Genomic DNA, 27884 nt, shown 5'->3' with positions numbered 1-27884 from the left:
TCCTAACCAAGTCTGTGCCCAAGCCCTGTAGGGTTTTTTTTCTGCCTGTAAAATGGTCATACTCACCTGTGAGGGCTGACTGGGAGAAACCACAAAGATGAACTATGCTGCATAATCTCAGGCAAGTTGCAGCATTTTTAAGGATTATCACTCCATTTCTAAACCACCAAAAGACTTCACTTCAGAGATCAGAGGAGTCAAGAAACACTATACTCTCTGACCACTACACAGAGTAAATTCTTAGGAATCTACATGTCAACATGATGACCACTATGCATAAGTAACAAACCTGGACACTGTACCCTGGTGCTTTCAATCAAACCAGATAGCTACACCCATTACCAAAAATAATGACTAATGAAATGACTAAGAGGGATGGGTAACTGAAAAGCAGAGGCTGCAGGAATGACACAATACCATGAGGCATTAATTCTGTCAGGGAGCCTGTTTGAGTATTTTATATCCTTTTCTCTTTGGGAACACAGTGCCAACTCAGTCTGGTCATTTTATTACATAGGAAAGGGGAATTCCTCCTTGCAGCAGAACCTCATTGCTGCAAAGGAAAAAGTAAAGTCATCTGGGAGAGCAACAAAATGTTAAAGCAAGCTTGTGTATTAGAGCTTAAAGTGTAACTCAGAAAGGCAGCAAATGACAACTGAACCAGAATCTTCCCTTGCTACTTACATTACACACATGTAAGAAGACAGAGAAGCATGGCAGTGGCAAAAATGAGTGGACTGTGCCAAACTTTCTCTTACTGCCCTTGCCAAAATGCCCTGTTGTCTCTTGAAATACAACTTAATGGCAGCCAGGGAGCAAGAAGCCTGATCTAATGCTCACTGAATCAATAGCAATTGATTTTTCTGATAATTCCCATGGACTTCGTCTGTGTCCTGCCCTGAAAGAGTTCATTTATTCCCTTGCTATTTCATCATATTTCTTCCTAGAATGAATCTCCATGGGTTGAATTTCTCTGAACATACAAGTCTATCAGTCTATTCGCAATAATTCTGGTTAGATTCTTGAACTGCTTGCTTTACCTACATACCTGCTTGTCTGAGATTAAGCCTCACAAGTCCTTGCTACAGAGACACAGTGGGGGGAAAGAGAGCTAGACAAGTTCACAGAGGGGTTGGGGGGTGAAGGGAGGGGGGGTGGAAAGGAGGGGGCAGCAGCAAGAAACCCTGATTTATGCTGGCTTCCCAGTTCAGCGTTTGAGCTGCAAACCTATCCTTGCTGTAATACCTCAATCTTTTTTCTTTATTGTTTGCTCCCTCTTCAAATTAGAAATGCTCTGGGCTCCTTGGGATGAAAGGTTCTAACTAAGTACATACTGTTGTTATTATTATCATTGAGATTATTCACAAATAGATGTGTCAAAGTAGATTCAGAACAAGTTCTGCTGAGGCTCATATATCTTCCAGGCATCTATCTGTACTGTTATATAGTATTAAGGTGTGAACAGGGAAAACCACATACCCAGTCAGCACTGTGTTCAACTGGCCTGCCAATTCCAGCTAATCACCAAGTTATTTACTTTGAGTTTATTAGGCCGAAACTGCCACTAGCTGTTGGCAGCCTCTAATATTTACACCTTACTTTCCTGGGGTCTCTTCAAGCACTGCTGTAATAAAAAAGCCATTTCTTCCAGGTTTAGATGCAAGAATTAACAGACAGAGCACCACACAAGGCCAAGCCAAATTCTGATCTCAGTTACAAATGTGCAACCCCATTGATTTCCAGTGGCTTAATTTGCAATGGTCTTGAGCTGCAGTACCTGCGAGTACAATTTGATCCACCATTCACAGAGAGGAGAAACAGTAGTACCTCTTACACACGTGACTATTTTAAACACAGTTAACAGTTAGACAAACATCACTCACCATCAATGGCCTCAGTCTCCTTTCCATCACATCCAGTAAATCTCAGGATGAGTAATTCCTCAAAAATTAGCCTAAACAATTCTCATTTTATGTTTCTGTAGCTTTTTATTATTTTACTATTTGAGCATCTCAGAAACTTCCAAGGTTATCCTGACAACACTCTCATCAGAGAATGAAGAGTTGTGATTCCTTACTGAATTGGTGGAAGACTTTCCATGGTGAACCCATGGGACTTTTCCAAGATCACAGGGAAATTTCAGTGAAGGCTTGCATTTAGATTTTCCAAACTGTAGGAAATAGGACATCTAATACGAGAAATTCCTTCTCTTATCACTACTTTTCACTAGATAGCAATAAAAGCATAAAGCAAGTTCTCAAATCCACTGACTGACTATTTTTCAACATGGATTTTTCTTTTTTAGCCAGATACAGGGTCCTTACATTGATATCACTGCGGACTCCTGGACAGGAATGCTTTCATTTCTTCCACCTGTAAAGACCTGTTGTTGGTCTCCTAAAGCTGCCTTTTCCAAGGAACACTCCCTGTGCAGTGTTCTCGTTTGATTTTAGATGCATGTTTAAAACTTACAGCTACGCCCTCAGTTGTTTAAGGAAAACGAAGTATTTGCCCATGCAGACCAAAGATGCTGAGCCTCTGATGTGCACTGGACTATGTGCTCCACATGAAGTTCCCAACCACTTTAGACCTTCCCACTGCCAACACAAGGGAGTTCCACAATTTGCTCAGGGCCAGGCACACCTTTAGTCATAGGAAAACCTGCTAAGAAGCAGCCAGAGCAAACCAATACTGACTCATAGCACATGTGTATTTGCTCTAGTGACCACTTCCAGAAACAATAAAAATACTGCAGACAGGCCCTGTTCTGCAAAAATTACACATTCACAGATCATTCAGCGGGCTGAGCTCATTGCAATGAGGAAAGCCATCACATTACAAAGGATAGCTTTCTTTGCAGATTTGCTCGATGTCTTCTATCCAATGTAAGGATGTAGGAACAAGCAGTCAGGAGGCTGCACCAAAAGAAAGTCCAACGCCTCTTGCTGAGTGCACTGTAAGCTGTGCCCCATCTCTAGACCTCAGTCCTGGGTATCCTCCACAGAAATTAAGTTTACCACCTGCTGCAGGCTGACCAGTAATGATATCAGCCACGAGTATCTCACCACCTTAATTTTGGATAGTCGTACTTGCATTAATTACATTTCTTCCCTCTAAGGAAAGAAAGCTGAGAGTGAAGAAGGAAAAAGAGAAGCAAAGGAATACAAAAATCAGGCTTTGTTTTTTAGTAACTTGAAAATGTGACCTGCTAGAGAGTGAGCTACCATTTATTCTACTTTAGGCCACTTTGAGATTTCCAGTCATTTTGTGAGGTATCAGTTGGGAACTGCTGACGTTATAGCACAGTTAGGTAGATACAGGTCAGCAAAAGTCATCAGAAACAATCTAACAGGCCAAGATTTACCCTAGTAAAGAATAGTTAACTTAATCAAAAAAGTTTCACTGCTTAGTTCAGTACTGTGAAACAAAATCAAAGTGTTTTAAGAAATAATAATATCCAAATTAATGTTGTTAGAGTTACAATCCAAATGGAAAAGCTAAATGTAAAACCAGTCTCTCCTCTGTCTCACCTGCCTGCTGTACATAGAGTCCTATTCAGGTATCAGTGGATGGAAGGTCTCACTGGAAGCATTCTTTGCTGCAGTTTTGACATGACTACTGTACAGAAGCTGACTCATCCAGAGCTCTGGGATGCCAGTATGTATCCTCCTCTATGACTCCATGTTCTTTCTCTGTCCCTTTTATCCTCCCCTCCTCTTTTTTTTCTCCTCCTGCCATATACACATACCAAGTCAGCCTGGTTTAAGGACAGCAAGGAAGATTTGTATTGGTCGTTACATCTCCATCTGTCCATCTGTGAAACGGTGTTCTAGTCATAGACATTACCTGAATAGCAATTCCATAAAAAAATAAAAATGAAAAGGCTATTAAAAAAAAAAAAATCAAAGTGACTAAATCTGCTAAGCTAACTATTTTCTCTCTTTTGTTCACAGTAATCCTGGTGAATATTTTAAAAGTACAGGGAAGATCTTGAGAAAAGGCCTTAAAAACCAAATGCTCTCTTGTTCCAACTGCCATTATTAGAAATGACTGCCCTTGGCCAAAATATCTCCTCCTCCACTCTGGCACTCACTGGCTGCTAACCTGCTGTTACACACTGTCCCTGGAGGTGAACCACAGGGGCCAAGAGAGAACCACTTGTGAAAGGACCTTAAAGCATCATGCATTACTAAACTGGGGAACCCATGCAAAAAGATGCTGTTCATACCTGCTCTTATCTAAAAAGCTGTTGCTTGTGTGCAGGTGTATGCCAAAGTTGGCTGGATGCGACAAAATCTGATCTCGTGGCCAGGCAATTCCACCTTTCGTTCCTTTTACTGTCTGCTCTCCACAGACCTGCGTGAATTCAGACTAGTGAACTCTGAAAAGCAACTGGCCTGATTCGCCAGAAATGCTTGAGCACCTAGCCAGTCCACAGATAGAAAAAAGAACAGTTATCAGCTTCATTTTTTGGTTTTTTTTTCTGTGGCTTGAATTAACTGCAGAATCAGCACTGCACGTGCAATAGCACTGGAAACTGAACTTATCTGCCCCCAGATAACATACCAGTGCTACCCTCTGACTAAAAACTGAGAGACAAAGTCCTCGCTGTAATCAATTCACAGTGCATTCTCCTGAGCTGGAGTTTGTCAAGCACTTCTGACAATTTGAGGATAAGACTGTCTTGTGTATAGATATTTCACAAGCAGAGAAAAAAACTACCTGGGATACATTATTTGTTAACTGTTCACTCAGCTCATGATGGGTGTGTGACTCTGAACTGTATGTGGCATCTAACATCTCTCTTTTGATAGACAGCAATACCCCGGCAGCCTGCTCTCTGAGCCAGTGCAGACAAGGAATGGACAGCACACGTTCATCAAACTAACATCTGCTTTCAGTTCTCATTTATAGATGTGGAATCCTTTCAACTGGACATTAATCATTCTCTACAGCAGCAATTAGATACTTGAGACAGATCAGAACAAATCGAATTAGCCTTATTTATTAAACAATAAAATCCTAAGGAGTAAATAAAAAAGACACCAGACCATCCCATGTGCAGCAACATAAAAAGAAAATTAAGATACTGACACACAGGAGACTAAAAGCTTTCAGGTGCTATTTTCAAAGCCTCAACTGTAACCAAATAGCAGAGGGCTCTACTGCAGAATGCCTCATGGATTATTTTAGCAATAAGGTATAATTGAAAGGATTATTGTGAATGTAATGTTTCCCTTCCAAAAATTCCAGGAATGCAAAAATGACTCTCATCTGCACTGTGTGACTCATGTTTTTAATGCTGTAACTTCATTTTCACTCATGAGGAATTCAAGCTCAGGAAAATGTTACCACAGAACTCCTCATTCAATCAACAAAGGAAAATCTCTCTCTTTTGTTGCAGTTAAACGAAGCCTAAGAGTCGTATCTTTGGAGAGTCTGGCTTGGTTCAGCTTCAGGCAATGGACATCCTGCACACCAAAGAGAGACACTGCCCTCCTGGAGGGATCAAACAGATCCCCCTGAGGAGCTCACGTTCTCCAGACTAGCTCAAACTTCAAGCAGCTTCCTCTTGCTGGGTTTCTCCAACTTAACATGGCAGACAGCTTTCAGCAAGCAAGGTGGAGGACTCTGCCACATTTGCCTGGAAATTAGTAGCAAAAGATCTGTAGATGACCACAAGACAAATCTGGACTGGTCTAGGGGAAGGCAAGCCGCTACCCACCAGACACCTGATACTCTTATCTTTCTTCAACTTTCTTCAAAAAATGAGTTTATATTTTAACGAGGAAAAAATGTAGTATATTTGTTACAGAAAACTGGCAGTGCCTGAGTGAAGAAGAGCTTTCATCATTTAGATTACATGTATACACAGCATTTCAGGGTTTTTTTGTAAGATCTAAATGTTAAGCAGATGAAAAGTTTCATGAAAGAATGCCATCTGAGAATGTCAAACAAAATGATCCTCATCTGCCTGTGCCATAGATCATGAAGCCATCATCTGCTCCCATCCAGAAAGCCCCATCCTGCACTGGGCTGCCTTTGCTGCTGGAAAGCACCCAGGTAGGACAAGCAAGTCCAGAGCCCCCCAAATGGGGCTCTGCTGCACACCATGCAAAATTGTGCTGCTTTGTCACATCTCCTCTCAGCACCTGTTTAGGGTGTCCATAGTTGGGATAGAGGCTTGCATGGAAAGAGGGTATACTTTTTTCCAGTGTCTCTGTCAGACCTCTCCTCCTTCAATATTCACAGCCTCCCATACTGATCCTTCCCTCTCACTTCTCCAGGTCTGCATGCACCTGACCATCATAACAGCAGAGATACCATCTGAGGTTAGCTTATTACATGTTTATTACTCCTTTGTTTATTTCTTCAGAAATATAAACTGTTGTTACCTGCACAAGCCTGTACATCTAGCCCAGTTCTGGTGAGCTTTAAAAGCCCCAAATTGAAAATAGCCTAAAGATGTGAAGGATCACAGCCGGCATTGCAGCCCAAAAGGCAGGCAGTTAGCCGAGGTACGGAGAGAGAACCATTGCAACATGCAGCATGTAGGGCTTGTTTTATATTTAAGATTTCCTGGCTTGGAGGTACTGTGTTAGTTAGTTAGATGTGGTTATAAATAGACACGCCTGCTGACATTAATCACAATAATTTGGCAATGTAGCTACCAATGTGAAATTACAAAAGGAACAGGTATCTTGCAAACCTAAGCTCAGTTTATCGTTAGCCAGACCATTTATCAGCCAGGGAAAATAACCTTTCCGGCATGTTCTGTGATCTCATGCAAACAGGAATCTGAGCAAGAGAGGGAGGAAGGGGCCTTGGTTTATTTGATTTGATTTTTCATTTGGTTCAATGTAACTTTAAGAAATATTAATCTGCTCCTTCGTTTAATTTCATCTGTACCACTGGCCAAGAGAAATGCACTAATTTATAAGTTGAAGCAAGCCTTGAGATAATGTCACCCACCATTCATCCAAATTTGTCACTAGCATCCCATTAAAGCTGTAATTATTTTTTAATTAAAACTAAGGAAGCTGGCATGCGTGTGCCTACTTTATACATCTGTTATGGGTTAAAATAGCTTTTAAAAAATGTTTTTTTAGACCGCAGTCTTTTGTGGCCATGGCCTATGCCAAAGAAAACGCAAACTTGCTTATTTTCTCCATGGGGCGCAACACTGCCTATGTGTGCCTGAACAGATTCGACTGGCCGTGAAAAGAATTCTAAATAAAACACAAACATGGAATTTGGCAACGCCACAGAAGCAAGCTTAAGACTAATTCCAGCATGCGGACGGCTCTCACACAGCAAGTCTGGCTCCACTATAAATGAAACCAGGCTCTGTAAAATCGCCAGTAAAGTTTGAGTTAGGATTTAAAGAGACAGCACTCTTATTGCAAGGTTTACGGGGAAAAAACACACGCGCGCGCGCACACGCATACCCCAGCTTATTAAGGAAATTCATGCTGGCCCAATAAGTCTGTCCATTGCACGCTGTGTTTACTTTCAGCAGTCATTTCCACTTAAAAAAAAATGGGAAGTTAATAATCAAAACACACAAAATCCAGCAAATTCACTTTGGACTTGATTTTCAGGAAAAAATGCTGTAATTATTACTGCAGGGACCGCAGGCAGTGACAGCAGTAACTGAAGGACCTACCTGATGGCAAAATTTAAATGATATATTAAACAAAGAACGAACTATGAATGTTTGGGGCAGAGCAGGGGAAGGGAAAGGTGCAGACAGGGAGAAGTTCCATAGGTGGGGTGGCCACAGGCAGATCAAGCCTCTTCCCATCAGACAGCCTAACAAGCAGGATGGTGACTCACTGAAACTTGCTGAGAAGGAGCTATATTGCAATCCAGCCCTGTGCTGCCATGCAGAGAGGCAAATCTAACCCTGGGGCAAAGAAATCCCATGGGTAATACTTCCCCAGTAGTCCCAGCTGGCCCCAAAGAGCAAAGACATCTGTGAAGAATGAGCGAGGAGAAAGTGAGAAACAGCATTCACTCATCTTTACCTATTAAGGAGAAAACAAATTTAAGAAATCTCATCTTATAATCACAAAACATGGCCTGGCAAGCTTAAAGGGAAAGGGCAAGGAGCAAATCATTTAAGGCAATGATGATGCTGTCTCCCACACACTCTTCCTTACAGCTCTGGATGATACCAGGACACAGAATTAAAATTATACCTCAAGCAGCCACCTCAAACCCTGATCGCTGGGTTTTTAGTCAAAAGAGAAGATTTGCTGGCTAGAGAGCTCTAAATATGGGAACAGCTCAGACGTTTATGAGTGTGCTCAACTGCATTAATGAATGTTGACAGTAGTGGTGGAGGCAGGAGCTAGCACCACTGCAGCTTTCACACTGCTCCTCGTGGAGGACGTGCAGAGAAAGTACGAAGGAAATTGGCAGTTTACAGCAATTTCACAGGATTATTTTACAACTATTCTATGTATCTATTGATAATGATAGTAAAATATTTGGCTTCAATAGTCAATAGAGCTTTTAAGTTGTTATCTCAAATTTACAGTGGAGGTATGGTCAGTTTAAGGAGAAACCAGAAAAGAATAGAGATTAGATTTTATATGAGGTTTTGCAGAAAGATAAAGTTGCTCATTAATGTTGTCCTCACTGTAGGCAAAACCACAATGATCCTGTTCCCAGTTTAATCAACAGTTCACGCGTTTTTATAACGGATTTGGATTAATCAATCCGTAAACAGACCTAATTTTTGGACAGAGTTTGCATTATAAGCCAGTCTGTGCCATAATAAATGAACTTGCTCTCTCCCTGTTCAAACAGAGGGGAGGAAAAAATAACGCAAATATCTGCTAGAAGATGCAAACTGAAAAATAGCTTCCCTGCAGACAAAGGGTGCTAGTGCTATGCTGAGGTCTTACAAGATTCCTTGAATTTTTGTTTTCCAACCTTATCACAGTGGACAGTTTTAAATGGTATGTATCTGATTCTTACCTAAATCTCTGTACATTCCTGAATTCCATAGACCATGTTCACAGCTGGCATAACAGTACAACTGCACTGAAGTCAGAAAACACCTCACAGAAAGATGATCAACTAAGCATCCCCAGGCGGTCCCTAACCCAGCCCTCAGTGGACTGCTAGCATGGTACAGCATACCCTGGCAGCATCATTGCTTGTCACACAGCCATGGAAGATATGTAAAGATCAGGTTTAGATCTGGATCTCACATGAAATAATCTAGGTCAATACAGGACATGCAAGGAAACAGTCTGACACACGGAAAGGACAGGATGCTCCCCTCACATTGCCAGGGGATGTACTGAAAATAATACATTTACAGTTGGCTCCAAATAGCTAAGTGACATTTAAACAATCATAAAAGCTGCAGGTATGTTGTGCAAACTGGCCTCTCTCTAACCAGAGATTCCTTATGTTAATAGCAAAGACAATAATTTAGAATGCACCATTTCATGATGTGATTCCAGCACCTGTGTCTCCCCACCGCCTTGCTTAGTGCCTGCATTAACCTTATTCCAGAAGTCCCAGGACCTCTGACTCTTACAGCTGAACTCATAAAAAATGTAAGTCTTTGCTATGTGGGATTTTTGCTTGCTTCCTTCCAAGTGCATGTTTTACTGATTCATTGAACCTGGCTTCCCCAGCCTGTGCTATGGCAGGTTGTGTTAGCTGGAACAGGAACACAGAAGTGGTTTGATTAAGACAAAACCAGGAGGGAAATAAAGATAGCAAAGGCACGCACCATACTCTAGCCTACCAGATTTCTGTACATACTGCAAAAATGCTTGGGAAAAGCCTGTCCAAAAGAAAGCAAACAGAATAAAAACGTATGTTGCTAACAGTTGCTCAGCTGTTTACGGCTCAGCAGAAAGAAGGACCAACATGCAGCACACAGGAGCCCAGTGGGGCACACACGAGGTGCATCAGCATGGCTTCTTTGACTCAAATCCCTTTCTGAACATAAACCATCCCATCTGAGCACAGAACTCTTTCTTTTATCTATTTTTATGAAGCACTCAACAAAGAAAAAAGAACCCAGGGCCTCTGAATTAGGCAGCTCTGGGGGGACACAGGGTAATTTTTTCTGCAGCTCTCTGGCCTAAACCTGAGCCACCCCAGGAATATGTGATCCAATTCCTCTAGATAAAATAAAATAAAGCTCTTTCATTACAGAATGTACAGTGCCTCACTGTTGCCTCCACTTTTCCCACTCTGGCTTGTGAACTAAGAGTGCTTCTCACTGCAACTACCTACACCATACACCGTGGCCTGCCCTACTTCCTTTGATGCTGAGCATTATATTTGTATACAAGAGATTTATCTCTGTTTTCACAAGATGAACAGCCCAATTCACTTCCTGGCTCAGACAGACAAACACATCCGCACGTATCTACTAGAAAGCAAGAAGAAAAGTGATGACAAAAAGCTACTGCTGAAGGGGCAGGAGAAAACTCTATCCTGAATATGCCAGGTGAAGCTGTACAAGTGAACTGTTTAGCATATGTTATGTACAAATGAATGGAAATTTACTGAGAGAAAGAAAGAATAATTGCAAACATTTATGCCTCATGCATGTGTATTCAAAAAAAAAAAAAACCCAAACAAACAGCTCTTAGAAAGCTGGTGCATTCTCAACCAAAAGGCAAGGAACCTGACAAACAGTACCCCTAATTTTGTCGCTTTGTAGGTGATTACTTCCTTCCTTCTCTTCCTGCATCTGATTTCTTCTCCTTTTAGGAAGTGCTCACCAAGAGGCATTCAACTCCCTGAAAAGGGTGGGAAGGAGGTGGCAGCAGACAGAGGCCGGTCCTATCCTATCCTATCCTACAAACCATCCCTGCTGGTTACTCTGCTGCAGAAACATGAAAGCCATTTCTGTCTCTGCTGAATATGAACAGGCATCATGCTACAACTTCAAGAACAGGTCTGCTCCTTCTTTGGACAACCAAGGTGTTTCTGGACAAAATGGCTGCCCAAAGCTACGGTAGTGCCCGAACCTTGCCTATTAAAAGTACTGCACAAACACCAAAGAAATCCCTGTGATCTGTTTGGGTGTTCTGCCAAAGCAGGAGGCACCTTACTGTCAGTGGTGCCTTTTTGTAACCAAGATGCTCTCTCCCTACTGATACTCACAAACATATAATGAATCAAGTGAAAAAAAGAGGTAAAGGGTAAAAAAAAGGAGGTTTTAGAATGGGAGCAAGGCACAAGAAAGGAGCCCTGTAAATAAATAAATAAATAAATGAAATAAAACCACAAAACTCAATGAGACAGAACAGAAATGTCCTTTGCTTGCTTTCCCATAACCTCCCCTTTTGCCTCATCTCCTACCTGATACCACCAAAGTCTGTTTGTGCTTTAACAAAGATGGATCAGTTGCTGTATTGTCCCCTCGTGCTTACCTATACTCCAAAGTCACCTCTTCCTAACCCAGCCATCACTCAGCAAGCTCTAAAAGGAAATAAATTTGTTCATTCCAATAAGCAAATTATAAAATCACCTTCATCCATCTTGTTCCTATATTTAAATTTGATTGTGGCCAGAGAATTGCTGGCTGGGAATTATCCTTCCCCCACTCACACATACATCCTTTAAAAATGCAAAATCTAGCCCCCTATTTCAATATTTCTGATGTCAGTGACCAGTGTCAGCTCTCCCCATACAGTAACTGCTTTAAAGCGCTGCATACAGTACTGCATTAAAAATTAATTACACATGCTATTTTATTGATAGTGCATAATGTAATGAGCACCAGCTGTGCTAAACATCCAAACTCCTTTTTAAGACAGCTATAAAAAAAAGAAAGAAACTGCACTTCCAAATGCTTCTCCTGTCAGAGGAGAAAAACAGCAACATCTTGGATGGATTTGAAACAGGATTCTTTGATTTAGCTCTCCATTTGGAGCGTTTGAAGAGTTCAGACTCTCGGGCTCAGCATAGTGGTATGCGATCGAGTTAACTCTCTCAATGTTGAAGGCATTGTCTTCACTGCAGGCAATGTTGCCTTAAATTCTTTTGTCCCAAGACTATCAGATTCAGTTCCACCCGTTAATATTGTAATTAAGGACTTTTATTTTTTCCTGGTATGTCTGGAAATGGCAAGCATCCACTTTAAAGCATCTTTAAATATCATTATTGCTCCTGCTGGTTCTTGACATAATTAGGACTTACAAAGTTATACTGATCGGGTATCTGTCTAAAACAAAGCCTCAGACATGTCGAATTGCCAATGCCACTGCCCCATGTAGCACCCTAATTTTAGTTGCATCTTTGCTGTCTTAAGGTCTCTTCGTTGCATCTTGACAAACACACCATTCAGTAAAAAAATCAGTTTGTGATTAGATCCATCTATTTTGAGTTTGGATCTGATTTTAATATCTGGTGAGACAGAGAGCTGCACGGACAGACAGGTCACATATGATTTTAATACTCGGATAGATGGATGAACACATCGATTGATAGATGAAACGATGGATGCATGCACTCAGACATGCATTACCGTTTATAGTATATACATCTCTCACACTCCTGCACTCTGTAAGTACTGTCTACAAAGTCAGTTCCACTGTAGCATGCATTAACTATTTCACTAAAATAAATACATGTAACCATGACTAATAGGGCCATGTCTCCTGAATGTTAGCCCCTACTTTACGCAAACCTCTTCTTTATGCAGCAAGATGAAAAGATACATTTACAAAGGGTCTCAGGGAAAGTATAGGTCTTTGTCTGCCCTCAGACACATATACCTAGCTCCTCTCTATCCTCTCAAAAAAGCATCCAGTGCTGATCAGAAATCAAGTGTTAGTGGATTCTTAATTTATTTTTTTTTTTTTGAGATTCTACTCAACAAAATATGAAGAGTAGAGTATTAGCCATCATCCTGGACTTGATGAGCTGAAGGTTTTTGCTGGGTGAGTTTGCATTCTCCACTGTGATTACTGTTTTGTTTTCCATTGATCCTCCTGTGTTAATAAAACAGTTTGGAGTGAACAAAAACTTGCTTCTTGTTCTAGTAAGAAATGTGCTGAGTACATACCATATCATTGACATAAAATTTTTTCAAATAATACTGCTTTCTAGACAGACTGTATTAATTGCATCAAGATTTTTACAGCAGGGTGGTCTAACTAGCTCTCCTTATTGACTGACTCCATTTTAAAACCAACACAATGAATACAGTGCTATAATTGAAGGAGGAAAAAGTATTCTTTTTAAACCTATTATTTACTTACAGGTACTTCTTTTATCTTTACTGTCACTTTAAGATTTGTTAAGAAAACACCAGACTTGTTAAATGGTGCTGTAAGTAGAATTTCAGTAGCCAAGTAAATTGATATTAACTTTACAAGATGACTGCATGATTTTCAAAACATCCTAATGACTAATAGAGTTGATTCCTTGAAATAACAGGAGCTTGTTCCTCTCTTCTGTGCTACAGCCCCATGCATTCCTCTGTTTTAGACCTTAAACTTCACATCCATGTCCATTAATCACTGCTGCCCATGCCTACTTGCTGTTTTTATATATGCAACTAAGTATCGTAATTGCTTTCCACCTTCTTCCATCAACCTACATGTGGGAAGTAAGCAGTTTCACTGGTTAGCTGAACATATGTGTATTGGACAGATTTAATTATCTTTTCAGAGGTATATAAAACCCTCACTCATGGGCCCAGATCCAAAGATCTTGGATCAGGTATATATCTGAATTGCGGCATAGAGGATAAATTATTATCTGTGCCATTACAGTCCCTATTGTCTTATGCTGATTAGAATTCCATTTGGGGGGCTTCTGCATTTGTAGTATCTTCAATGCAGGGACTTCTTTCTTTGGAGAGCACACTGTAAAGTGCCATGCACTTCTGCGCTGAGATTTTCAAAGCTCATTTCTCGTTAACTTTAATGGGGAACGGGCATCCAAATCTCTTAGGCAGCTTTGACAATCTAAGCCTTAATGTACAATATTAATAAATCAGCATCATAAAAAAGAGCCTTATGAAGATATATTGTGAAAAAATAGCCCCACAAAAAGCATTGCAATGTATACGTGCCTGCATACGAGCATATACTTTTCTTTACATAATTACATCTCTCAACAATCATTTGCATGCCTCTGTTATGCAAAAAAAAACTGTGTGTGTTTTACAGTTACTCTGAGCAGTTGCAATTCATTGAAATTAAATAAAAAGCAGGCTCAAAAAAGCACCCTAATCTGGCAAGGGGTAAAGCAAAATGAATGCTCTGCCCATTTATATTTTAGTTCCAAGCTACACAACCCTGTGAATTTCATGACTCTCTTCCAACTTCTAATTAAATAGGCACTAAAAACATTTAAACGGGAGAACCCAATTCAACAGACAGAAGCCTCTGAGACAAAAAAAAAAAAATAATAAAGAGACTGAGAGATATCGCTCCAGTGGTAGATATTTTTTGTTTGTTTTTTAATCACAGGGAAAAACACACACCTTTACTAGCAAATTCTTCATCCTGTGGTGCCCTGAACAAAAACGACTGAACAAAGATAAAAGGGACCAGGACCAGCACCAGCCAAGTGGACTTCCCAGCATCATTTACTGTGATAGAAATTACCACCAGCACGAATTCTAAAAATCACAAACAGGTCTGGACGGAGCAGCACGACTTCCCCTGTCCATGACTGAACGTTACTCAGCATTCCAGGCAATTGTTCTCTTGGTTCGAGATTTCCAAATGCAGTTTCCTCACACATGTACCTCAAATCCCACTGGCAGCCAGAAGTTTAGATTCTCCATGACAAAACTGCTGGGACTCTTGAGGGTCTGATTTGTGAGTGCCCAGCAGAGATTTGGGAGTACCTGCAACTTCAAGCCTTCAGAGTCACAGCCTGCTTGAGAACTGCACGGAAAAACTCCAGGTCCTGACTTAAATGAATGCTGAAAAACAGGAAAGGTAAGAAATGATGAAGGAGGAGGAGAGGCAGGAACTGATGATGGGTTTTGTTCAAAGAAGGAAACAATTCCTCAGAAGCAAGAACAGGGCTGACAGAATAAAAGGCTAATCAAGTCAGAAAGACAAGCAGATCTCTAAAGCTGGAGCAAGTGACTGTTGTAAATGTCTGTATTAAAAAAAGAGGGCACAATGCAGGGATCATCACTAGATTATTAGTCGGAACAAAGAACTCACTTTTCTTTCATTTCCACAAAACCTTCTGGGAGCTAGAAAGATCCCATAACCCTTGCCACAGAGCTTAAACCATGTGCAGTCTCATATACAGTGATTACTATGGGAGCTAAGAAAGGGTTAAGTAGATATAATCTCCTTTTTCAAGGGAAGAAAATGTTTCTTCCAAGCAGACCTTGACCAACTACTGTCATAAACATGTAGCATGCTCTTTGATATAACCTATTCTCTAAGTGCCACAGACTGCAGCAGTAATTACAGGAAGCCATGATAACAGGTCTCTCTCTCCACAGAGCTGGCATCACTCTCCCACCAAACAGGCAATTCTGAAAACTCACAGTGCACAAATCCACAGCGAGAACTCAAAGTACGCAAAGTACAAAAGCCTTGCCTTCCCATGTTCTTTAATAAGTTATTCCTTCCTTCCTTTTCTATTTTTAGTTGTACTTGCTTCCCTCCCCACAAGCTGCTGGCATCAGAAGCAACAGGGAACCAGGGCATCCAGTTCACTGTTACAACTACCTGCCTACTAAAAGCACCTGTGTGCATACTGCATCAGTGAAGACAGAGAACAGCAAAATATCAGATCAGTTCCAGTTTGGTTTACTGGTGGCACAGAGGAAGGAACTGGGGAGGTACAGCAGCTATCTTACTTTCTGATCCAGCACTCACTTTTGGAAGAGCCCATCTCTGCACCTGTCTCAGGCAAGCTGGACAATTTGCTGAGGCTGATGAAGCATAGCCTTATTAAAACAGCATCCCCACACACTTAATATGGCAGCTTGAATTAGGAAATCTAACCAAATCCCATGGATGCACTGACTGCACCACATCACATAGCGCATTGTTGCAAGCCCACTCCTGCATCCTGGCACAAGTGGCAGGGTGCAGGCCGAGCCTCTCCCAGGAGGCACAGGAGCCTTCCTCACATGCCTTGAGCTTTACCCACGGTCGAAACAGGATCCTGCAGCATGCTCTCAGACTCCTCCTGAGAATATTCCTCTTTCAGGACCAAGGGTTTCCAAGATGCAAATTTAAATTTCTTGCTTTTGTCTTGCTCTATTACAATGAGAGATGCACAAGGACATTTTCATAAAATACAGCGTACTGCAGCCATGTGGTACCACTGCCTGTGAAAGGAACAGCTGAGTGCAGCAAAGTTTTGCCAGCTTCAGGGGAGCATGAGGAGCAATTTCCCAAAGGCTTTTCTCCTGACAGTTGTTGCTGTCTGTCTAAATCCTCTGGTCCTTATGCATCAGTTATCAGCATCGTTCTGGGAACTCCCTATTAAAACTCCACACATGTTAGTATGAGTGAGGGCTGCAGGGTTTGGCCCACCACAGTGAGACTCCACAAACACTTGTGGATTTTGCCACGGCTGTATTTTCCTTTAAGCCCTCCCCGTTTTCACCTCTCCAGCCCGCAGCTCACCATAGACCCAATCTTGCAACTGAGCCACACTCTGAAACACCCACTGATTTCAAAGAGATTGCTGGGTCTGAAATGATGGGGTCTGGTGACAATATGTCCGTGTCCTCTTTGGCTAGCTCGGTACACCCTCGTTTCCACATCACTTTACCCTCCTTGCAGTGACAAAAGTCAGGCATCCAAAAGGAATAAAAGGAAAGAAAAGCTGACAGGGGAGAGGCAAGGGATCCATGGCAAGTTACCAAGAAGCGTTTTCTCAAAGCAGGGGAGACAATGGCATGGAGCACATACATCCTGCGTGCACATGGATGCAGAGGAGAGCTTTTAATACAAATGGTTAGGGAGGAAGGAAAAAAAAAAGGAGGAAAAAAAAAAACAAACCACAAACCAGCCTCAGATGTTAAATGTTATCCAATTAAGCTTTAAATAAACAGCCCAGAGAGATGAAATCTTGATACTGGGGTATCACGTTCTGTGAGGAGTCTCAAACATTTGTTCACAATGTGGCACAAACAGCCCAGCAGTGGCCACTGGTAACAGCTGAAGGTAGGCAGGCAGGAGGGGAGGGATGCGGAAATGGAAGGAGTTGCACACCGTTTCCCACTCCCCATCCTCCACCAGGATGGAGGGGGAAGAAGGAAGGGAGAGGGGGTGGTTAAAGACATTTTTTTCTGCCTTCCCCACATGACCCAGCGAAGGCAGCTCTCCCACAGCAAAGACATAACTTGGCAGCACTACTGACCTTCAGATAGCAACAAAAAAAATGTTTCTATTACCTGACAACTGACAATGACATCCAAATGTGCCTGACGTCTCAGTCTGAATCTCAGTCTGAGTCCCGCCAACTGAGACTGCACGTGCACCACAGCAGGGCAGGCTAAGGCAGGGCGGGAGGGAGGCCAGTGCGCGGAGAGGTGACGTGATCACGGATGTGTGAGGGTGGGAGGAGGCAGCTATGGGAGCCCCCGGCAGGTTTGCAGGCCTGGACGGCCCTGGAGAAAAAACAATAGAAAAAACTGTCAGTCGGATCTAAGTCTGAAGGGACACAGGAGGAATCATCAGGGGAAACAGGCGAGGTGGGGGCAGGCTGCCTAACACGCGACACACTTGGTCTGAGCCTCTCTCTGGGTCCGGCTGAGGCTGGCAGGCTCACACCAGGTGGGGGAAGAGCAAGAAAAGACCTCAGGGACCTGCAAACCAGAGCTGGGGGCCTGTGGGGGGCACAGAATGGGGAAAAATGGTGATGGAAGGGGGTGACTGGCCGTGGCATGGAGCAGAGACAGAGATAGTGGACATCACCACCAGCACTTGCTCAGGAAGTGAATCAAAAGGGGTATTATTGTTTATATGTCTGTGTTAATGCATTGAGCCGACACAAAACTGAGCAGGCATTCTGCCGAGCCACTATTGAAGCAGGCTCCATGCACCAGCCTGGACAAAATGCGGTGACTTCGAGCTCAAATGGCTTCAGCGAGATGCCAGGAGCTGAGCTCCCAGAAGGAAGCATTGGCGGCTGCTGTGCTGCTTGAGCTGCGGCCAGTTGTGCATTTTGCATGCCCTGACTATGCAGGCTGCTTCCCTATTGAGCCTGTGAAGGAGGGAGCAACCTCGCTCCTGGTAGCTAAAAGATGATACTGTAACCGCCAACCATATCATTTCTTTTTAACCCCTCTAGGAAACACCTGCCATTTATAAGCTGTACTTAAAAGAGTTTTCTCCTGCTCCTGGCACTAGTCCAAACTGAGCTCCACAGCTTTGAAAACCTAAGACATAAGTCTTAAATATCGATATACACCTGCACAAATACAGATACGCACAAACAAATACACACACAGAATCAGGTAGGAGTCACAGTTTTGGCTGGTGCAACATAGCAGAGTTTAAAGAGAAGTCAAGCAAACAGCATCACTTTACATCCACCAAGAATCCCACCCCCTTCATCTAAAACTATGCCTGGCACTTAATTACTAAATAAAGGGTAGCTACTCATCAAGGGCAGCTCCTAAAAGAAGATATGAGGTGGAGCGGTCACCATTAAAAAGGTGGCATTTGCCAATAGTTACCACACAGTGGTAGATCAGAAACCACAGTTTCCCCCTGTATTTAGATGAGGAAATATACGTGTTACTTGGGGGTTATCTTCTGGCAAATGTTCTCTTTTTTTTAAATGGTGGCGAATCTGCCTGTGTGTGCATGTGCGCCGTGCAGATACATGCAAACAACGTGGCAGAAAGAAGAAATACCTCTCTGCATTCCCTCCAACTCTAGAAAAAATTTCTAAAGGAGGTTACACTGTGGCTGCAAGAACAAATATTTATCCGTGTTCCCTCCAACCCTAAAAAAGCAACATTTTCTAAGGGAGCCTCTCCACCTAGAGAGTCCTGATTCAGAAACTAGGCATGCATGTTGATCTGACAGCTACACATGAGGCAAAAGGGGATACTTCATCCTTGGCACAACATCCACTGATACAGTCTGCAAGGACTGCATTTGATTTTGTCGTTTATCTTAAATGGCTAAGAGACCACCAGTGCAAAACATTTGTGTGAAGCTTTTGCCAAAACCACAAGTGAAGAGTCTAAATTCCCTGTGTAAATACTTGAGCTTCAAGCATCAAGGATAAAATTTGTGCTCTTTTGTGAGGACTGGTTTTAAATAGAAGCCATCTATGTGGCTCATGGGATGAGGAAGGTTTTTTTTTCATTCTGGGGGCTCAGTTGCTTGGCTTTCATAACTGTTTGATCTCACTGAAAGTACTACACAAGCAGGTAATGATAGCTGCTATCCAGATTGTACCTACGTTACATTCTAGGCAGGAGTGTGTGCTGGGCATCTGAAAACTGATATCAGACATGGATTTCTATGTGCCTATGAACCACTCTACTGCCACTGTAACACATCTGAATAACAAGGTTGTGGGGTTTTTTCATGGAACAAGCAAAAAGTAGCAATGATTCCCTCCAATGACCTAACAATTGTATCCTATGTTCCTACAATTACAAAAAAAAAATAGGTTTAGCATAGGCTATGTTGGGCTGCCTGGATATTCATCCTCACTGGGAAAGTCGAGAGCTTGAAATCAGGACTTAGAGTAGGACCACAGGGCAACTACAACTCAGACATGCCTGCAGCTGCCCTATGACTAAGGGCACACATCCTGCAGTCGTTCAGCCCCCTGCACATCATGGTGCCAGACTACAGGTTTTGAAGGAAATCGTCACAAATTTCCTTCAAACACAGACATAGAGGTACTATATGAAGCCCATCAAGTGCACCATCAACCACAACTGCATTGAGTTTTAACATGGTGGCGCATTGGCCCTAGCATGCAACATTACCCTGAGAACAAGAGCCTCTCTCTTCTCTAGTCCTGGTGAGTCCCACCTATCCATTGGCAATGAATTTGTCAGAATCTGCACAGCCCTGAGGCATTCAAGAAGATGATAAGAGCTCACGAAATGAGTATAGGGAGCACCCCCACTCTTGTTCAATACATCTCCTCTAGTGTGTAATGGGAGCTAAGGTTTCAAATAGGAGGTTTCTAACCATCTGGGCAAAGGAATCCTGTAAGAGCCTTCCAATAGAGGCACTGGGGGCAAGCCAGCAATCCGCTTTAATAAGGTACCTAACAAATTTATGTGAAGGAATATGTGAACCAGTTGCTAGTCAACTGGAACATGTTAGTCAGGTCTTTTTGACCTGAGTCATGGAACTAAACATGTTACTCACATCTTTTTCTGTCCTTTGATGTATATATGAGGAAATTTAAAAGGTGCTAACCTAGTGTCAGAAAGGAAAGAGTTTGTAAGGAAGAAGAAGAACGGGCAAAGAAAGACTCTGGCAGATGTTCAGGGTGTCCCATCAAAACTCCTGGGTCCAGCACTGAGAGACAAAGACCACAGCGCTGCCAGACCAGGAGGCTGAGCCTGCCCTGCAAGCAAAGTCAAATCAGGTGATTCCTCCTCATCTTTGTTGCCACTTTAGGGTTTGCTTCTTTGCTTCACAAATCAGGACGGTCCTATAGAATGAGATCTAGTAGCAAATCATGGAAGGGGGAAATCGTAACTACTGGACCTGAGGAAAGGCATGGCAAAAAGGAACTCTCTACCATTAGGTACATGGCACCTCTTCATTGCTACGGAAAGAATAACAGTGGTGCTCAGAAATGCTCAGCTTGTGTTCACTAGGAATATGCCCATGTTTTACTTCTCCAGCTCCTCTTCTGCAGGATTTTTCCCCATAAAGGCTCTATTTTAAGCTGAAAACAAAGACAGGGACTCTACTGTTGATGAACAAACACAAAATGGACAAAGATTAAAAGATAAATAGACATAAGCAGATAGACAGACAGTATCCTGAGGCGGTGCTCAGTTTTTTGCTCAACCAGCTGAGGGAGGGGAGCCAGTCTCTGGAATACTACAGCCAATCAACCACATCATGTTGCACATTGGTTTCAAAAAGAAAACACTCCTGCAAGCCCCTGACTGCCACAAAGGGCAAAGCCACAGCTGGCACTAGGGGAAAGCAGACCACAAGAACGGAGGTGCAATCTTAGAGCAAATATTCAATCTGGATGGGGTGAGCAGGCATGAACGGGCACACATGTACAGTTCTGTCAGTTGGACATTGCTGACAAAGATGTGTGGGGCTCAATTTTCCTCTTTGGTCTGCTCTGGGAAATCACTCACCTGCACTGCAGATCTGAATTACATATTCTGCATTCATTCTGCAGGAATACGACGGGGAGCTTTGCACACAGCATAAGTGTGAAACATGCACAGGGACTGTCACCGTGTAAATAAAAGATCTGCATTGCTGATGGTGAAGGAGGATTTTGTCCTTACACTTTAAGAGGCTAGTGCCTGTACATGGCAGTAGCTCCCAAGTTATGTTGATTCCTGGACACAACTAACAGTAATATTTTTGTTCTCTTCTGTTTTTAAACTTGCAAAGAAGAAAATAAGGTAAATTGGACATGACCCCAGAAGATGGAAATGAGCATAAGAGCCTAGATGAACATGACAAAAGCCACAATCAAGGTATAAAATTAATTCTTTTGTGTGTCTCTCCCCGAGCCTGGCCATATGATATGGTATACGTAAAACACTACGCTACCCTGGCACATCTGCAGAAAAGTCCTTGAGCAAAGCACAAATATGGAGCTACAAGCAGTATTCACAATGTCCCACCTCAGCATGGTATAGACCAGGGGACTTGATCTTAATTTAAGAGATCTTGCTTTATGTCTCATGTCACATGTAAATGCAGCCACATGTAGCTGTGTAGCTGATGTGTCCCTTGGGGTGTTGTAGTCTTGCCTGTGTGGGTGCCTAAGGTGTGTATCTGTATACAAGGCAGACAGGCAGGCACAGAGGCAGACATGTAAGTCACTTAACAGGGCATGAACCAAGTTTTTCTTTGTCTCTCTCTGTGCCTGTCTGGTGATGAAAAATCAGTCAATAGCTGGTTAGAGACTAAAGATCAGCTCCATTATTAAAAAGCTCTCAATAAAAAGAAAAACATCTGTTCAAACAGTGTATGGCTACAAATGCAGAGTGCATGCTGGAGCCTCATCGCTGCCCTGTGCCCAGCATGTTCAGGGACAGTACTGCAGAGGTTTTGAGATGGTTTTTATATATACTATTGCAGCAGCTTTGAAGAGGCACATCCAAACTGAAAGACAGATCTATTCACTAACCTTTACAACAGATTTTTCTTTCAAGCTTTTCCTGAAACAAGACATCTCATATGCATTGCACTCTCTCATACAGACTGCTCCCACCTGATATTATCTTTCTACCATGCCTTTCTATACAGACACCAACAGGGTTGACGAAGCAGACATGCACAAGCACACACATGTACACACACACAGAGGATACATAGACACAGATGCACAAACATTTCCAACAGCAACTAGAAGAGTAATGCATGCACATCCTGCAAGTGGCAGACACAGGCAACATTCCCCAGGAAAGGCAGAACAACTCAGGGGTACAGGCAGACATGCTATTATACACACTCAGGCACAGAGTCCAGTGCTCAGCCAGACACACCAGCACACCAGCATTTACCTCTTCCCCCAGCACACACATAGCAGTTTTGGAGCAGTTCCCCTCCACCGACTTATGATGCCAAGACAAAACTTTGCTAGAGCTAGAAATGGAAAGGCTGCACTGAGGAGGGAAGAAGAAAGGCAGGGAAGGGATTTCTTGTTATATTTTGCTCAGGGATTTTATTTATATTTATTTTTTTTTTTTGGCAGACAAGGATTCCCTCTGAATTGATACATTTCTTTCTCCCATGAATTTGGAATGATAGTGCATAAATGACTCATAGATCAAGAACAGCAACGTGGTGAGCAAGAAGGAGAAAGAGTGCAAGTGAGGGGCACTGGCACAGAAATTTGACAGTACCCCAACTCCCCCCCTTCCTCCCCCCATGCCAAGACATTAATTCTCACAAGTCGGAGAAAATTACTATGCATGAATGCAAAAAGCATGATCAGGAGTAATTAACATGGCTTCATATGCAAATTTTATTAATGCAGAAGTACAAAGTCATTATGCAAATGAAACTTACGTCAACTCTCTTGACAAATATTCATCTCTAAAGCTCAAGTTTCTCCCTTCTAATTTTTTTTTTTTACTATTTTTTTGGTGCAAAACCAAAAAAAAATTTAAAAAAGTGACAAGGACTGTTTGACAAGTTTGCAAAGTTGTTTTTCAACCAGAGAAATTTATTCTTGCATTGTTGATATTTTTTTTGTTGTTGTTCTTGGCAGGTACACGACAGCTCATGGAGGAGAGCGGGAGGATGGGGGACGCGGGCTACCAGCAGCAGGCAGCCAATCAAAACGCCAGCGGCTGTAATGAGCGCGATTGATGACTGTTTGGCTTTACTGCAGGGTAATGAACTAGAATCCAGTCTGAGGAGGAAAAAAATATGAATATTCATGAAGCTGTGCTCCTGCCTTTGATGATTAAAGAAATTTTTAATATTCAAATAAGCGCTTGCCAAGTGATTAACAAAGAACAAGCACGCAGGAATATGGAAATGGAGCTGTGGAAGATTTGGGAGTCACAGTCTGTGCAGAAAAGACAGCACAAAATTTCATAAACAAGATAGGCAGATAACCCAATTCAAATCTGAGCTAATAAAGGGTGGGAAAAATCCCCTTCTTTTTCATCAGTTTGGATATTGTATCAGTCACTTTGTTTTAGAGTGCGAAGGAGAATAAAAGCAACTGATGCAATGAGACAGCGGGGGAAAATCCTAACCCTGAGAAATGCAATCCAGCAATTACAAAGTAAGAATTCTGGGTGAGAAACCGATCAGAAAATGATGGCTAAGTCTGCTATCTGCTGTGGGCTATTGCTTTACAAAAGCAGAAGCCTGCCCGATGCTGAGAGCCCACCGACTACTGAGAGCTGCCAACCTGTCGTACACAAGAGGCAGGAGTCAAAAGTATCCTGAAATAACCGAGACCAGTCCTTGCTGCTAAATACGCATCCTCAGCTAGAAGGTGCACCACGGGGCTTGACTACCGCCCGGGAGAGAAGGAAGGTAGTGCAACAGAAAAAAGAAATCTTATTGCCAGGTAGGGAAAATTTTAAAGACTGAAAAAAAGGTGAAAAGGAAGGTGCAAGCAGGAAGGTCTCAGCTGCCCACCCTGGTAATCAGTTGGTAAGAAATATGTTTTCCATGCCAGAGCCAGAAAGGTCCTCCACCCCCCACAGAATTCTGAACAAGGATACAAAAAATCCAGCCACGTTACAAAATGTCTGGTAAGTTCAGGCTCTCACAGTTTAACAGCTTCACTAAGGATTCACACTGAAACACATAACAACAATATTAGCTGCTAAAATGACCTTGCAGTTAAAATACATCTAATTAGCAGCCAGCAACATCCCCGAGTTTTGCAGTTTTGTCTTTTTTCAAAAAACAGTTAAATTCAGGGCTGTGTTATACCAGAATGAAACATGGTTGAGCTCCTGTAACTCAAAAGCCAGAGTGAGGGTATCTTCAAACTCTCAGGGCACTGGAAAACCAACTCACCTTTGTTATTAGATCCTGGGGTTTCATAGGCCTGTTTGGCTGTTCGGGAGATCTTTAAAACCACTGGTTAATAATTTCCTATTTTAAAATCTCAAGAAAGCATAGGCTAGGTACCATTTAATACTTAGCTGGTGTTTTCAGAATGTAACATTTCAACTCTACTTAGGAAAAAATAAAAAAGAAAGAAAGAAAAAGAAAAAAAAAAAAGAATAACAGCATGAGGACAATGCTACAAAATGCACAAAACGGCCATGACTGGAACCTTCAGAGCTGCCGTGAAAACACATCATGGTGCTAATGGGATTTTTCTCCCTATACCTGCTCCATTTTTGGAGACACAAAAATTTCACTATTGATGTATCACAGGAAAGAAAAGGAGGAGAAAAAAAAAAAAAAAAAAAGAAGGGGAAGGAAGGAAGGAAGGAAGGAGAGGAAAGAAAAGAGAAAGGAACTCCTCAAGGTAAGTAGAGATAAGGTTAAACACCGTGCAGGGGTATTGCTGGGAGCCTTCCCTCTGAATAATGCCAAGACCTTTCGAAGGTGCCTGTTGTCTCTAGGTGTGGGTGGGTGAAGTGTGAGATTACATAACCCACACGCGGCTGTGCACAACCATGCTGGTGAAACCGCTTGACTGTGAAACTCTCAGGGCTCCATTTCCTGGGCTGCTCATAGCTCATGTCAGAACCCAGAACACCGCAAATGTTATTCTTTGTCTACGAGATTCCTTGGTTTTATTTTAATCAATGCATTTTCTCTTTTAATGATAGAGGAGCAACCACCAGCTCATACAGTTGGCTGCTTTGAAGCCCTTCTTAAATGGCAGTTGAGTTCTACCATATAAATATGAACACTTAATATTTATGCCGCATTTTCTTCCTTTCTTTAAAAGCACCCCATTTACATATTTCTGGAGAATAATGATACTTCAGCAGGGCAGGTGAACACACATTTCTGCATATGGAGTCAATAGGAAAAAGTATTAGTGTCAATAGTGTAAAAATCAGCCCCTAAATTTAAGTGGCTTGAATTGAGCATGCAGCTGTGGTTGCCTGTCAGTAGTTAGATGCTGTAATAATAATAACAACAACAATAATAACAATAATAATAATAATAAGCCTTTCATTTTTCTAGTGCCTTCCACGCAAAGATCTGAAAGCACTTTACAAAGATAAATAAACTGAGCTTGGAACACCCCGTGTGGTTAATAAATATCCTAATATATCTAAATATACTGTTTTGAGCACGCAACTCTTCTTACTGCATAAAAATCCACATTTTAGGTCATCCACATATTTGCACATAGCATTTTGGAGGCTCAAACATCGAGGGCAGGCTGTAGAGATTTTTACTTACCTAAGAGACCATGTGGATTCCCAGAAGTAGCCCACAGTATGCATGCAAAATTGCATATTCAATGCCAAACCCCATCTTTTAGGAAGTGGCAGTTGCTGCTGGACCCGCTTGGGGCCAGGGTGACAAGCCTGCAGGGGTGTCGGTGTCCAGGTGCCACACAGAGACATCAGCAGCATCCCTATGAGCTGGGTCCCTGTGGGGGCTCCTGTAAGACCACCTGGCCCTCCTCCCACCTGATGCTCATCTCAACCTGCTCCTAGCCCATTGTCTATGCTTTGAACATGAAGCTAAGTGAAAATTGAAATCACCTTAATTAAGCACACAAGAATAAAGACTCTTGCCTACCCCAAGGCTGCATTCATTGCTTTCTCCTTCTGTGCCCTCTGCCCACCCCACCAACACAAGGCTTTGTCCCTGGAGTACCATATTCCCTGCTATGACAGCAACCAGGTGGGAAAGCAGGAGAAAAAAAGGGCAGGATTTGGCTTAAAAACATCATCAGGGATAAATACAGCATATAAACAGATGTGATAGGAAACAAGGGCATTTTCTCATCTCGCAGACAGATCTCTGGGCTGGGGAGCACACCCCAGGGCATGGGCCACCCAGACTAGAGTACATGTTCTCACAAGAGCAAAGCTTTCTCCTTCCCACCCTCTGCCCATCTGGTCTGTTCAGCCCCAAAATGTTTCCAAGCAGAGCCTAGCTCTCACTGTGGGGGTGGCAGAGCGCCTAACACAATGGTGCCCTGATCTGAGCTGCAATGTCCAGAAGCTACCACAATAAACTAACAAGTAACAATAATCACCCTGATTTGTGCAGTTTGTTTTTGAAGAGGCATAGAGGGTTGACAATAAACAGTTCACCAATTTCCCCAAGTTTGTTCCCCAACTCATGTGATTAAGTCCTGGGGAGTTTCAGTGGTTGTAAAAATCCTTGTGGGGATTAATTTTTTTTGTCCTAATTATACCATGAATATTTCTATACACCAGCAAATATTCCTGATATAATTGAAACATATAACCACCCCAACAGATGATCACAGCAATTTAACAGGCCCTGGAATTAAAAAAGGAAATCAGAGGATGGAAAGAGTTGTTTCCAAAGGGCACAATAATATATAAAAGCTCTTGAGAGAGAAATACCACTACAGATAATCAGAGGGCTTGACCACAAGAGCACTGTCAAGAGGCTAAACCAAAGGAAGTGAAGTGGCCAGGGAAGAGCCCCAGATGGGCAAGAGCCAGTAACACCGGTGGACTTCTCCTCTGCCTTGGCCATTCAGAACTGCACTGCACACAAGCATCCTCAGGCAGAATATGACTTCTGGAAAAAGAGAACAGCAGGATTTTCTGTTCAAGTAAGTATCTCTGCCTTGCTCTGCCTTCTGCTAGTATTTTTTAATTTTGTCCCTATCCCACACTAAAAAAAAAAATCAAAATATAACTGGTGGAATTAGGCAAGATGAGGCTTTAACAACTTTTCAGCTATTTGGTAGCACAAACAATTCCTGGAAGGGGAGGGAACTTTGGGAAATAGAGGCAGATGAAATCACTCTGCCCCTCTGTGCCTCAGTCTCCCCATCTGTGAAAATCAGCTAATGATGTCCACCTGATTTAGTTAAATGTCCTGGAAATTGTAAAGACTCTGTAACAGCAATATACTAAGCAGCAGCACTGTTAACCGTTTCACTGCTGGTAATGCAAAGGAGGGACATCAGGTAATGCAGATATCCCTGCAAAGCACAGATGGACAAACAATATACAGACACAATTAGCTTTGAGAGAGAACTACAGCTCCTGGGGTTTTTGGCTCACCCCTTGCCAAAAGCAATGTAAGTCTAGGCACTTTTTAAGTGCTGAATTTCAATGT

The 27884-nt window shown here is 42.4% G+C and overlaps 1 protein-coding gene and 1 long non-coding RNA gene across 7 annotated transcripts in view; both read right to left on the bottom strand.

Moving 5' to 3' along the window:
• BCL11B (BCL11 transcription factor B) overlaps positions 1-27884 on the bottom strand; it is a 92842-nt gene that overhangs the window by 33279 nt on the left and 31679 nt on the right. For 4 of the 6 annotated variants that reach the window (XM_061376402.1, XM_061376403.1, XM_061376404.1 and 1 more), the window contains exon 3: positions 17378-17593. The exons of the other annotated variants lie outside the window; for them this stretch is intronic. In XM_061376402.1, coding sequence (XP_061232386.1) covers positions 17378-17593 — 216 coding nt within the window. The remainder of the gene's footprint in view (positions 1-17377; positions 17594-27884) is intronic. 6 annotated transcript variants of the gene reach the window in all.
• On the bottom strand, positions 23122-25024 carry LOC133224675 (uncharacterized). Its single transcript, XR_009728927.1, has 2 exons — positions 24660-25024; positions 23122-23529 (listed from the first exon to the last, which is right to left on the bottom strand). It is a non-coding gene; the product is annotated as an uncharacterized LOC133224675 (long non-coding RNA).

Source organism: Neopsephotus bourkii, unplaced genomic scaffold (assembly GCF_033783945.1).
Source record: "Neopsephotus bourkii isolate Nb327-2 ecotype Australia unplaced genomic scaffold, CSIRO-AGI_Nbou_v1 NB_1707, whole genome shotgun sequence".
NCBI lineage: Eukaryota > Metazoa > Chordata > Aves > Psittaciformes > Psittacidae > Neopsephotus > Neopsephotus bourkii.
The sequence above is the reverse complement of the archived record's forward strand: the minus strand, read 5'-3'. Positions and strand labels throughout refer to the sequence as shown.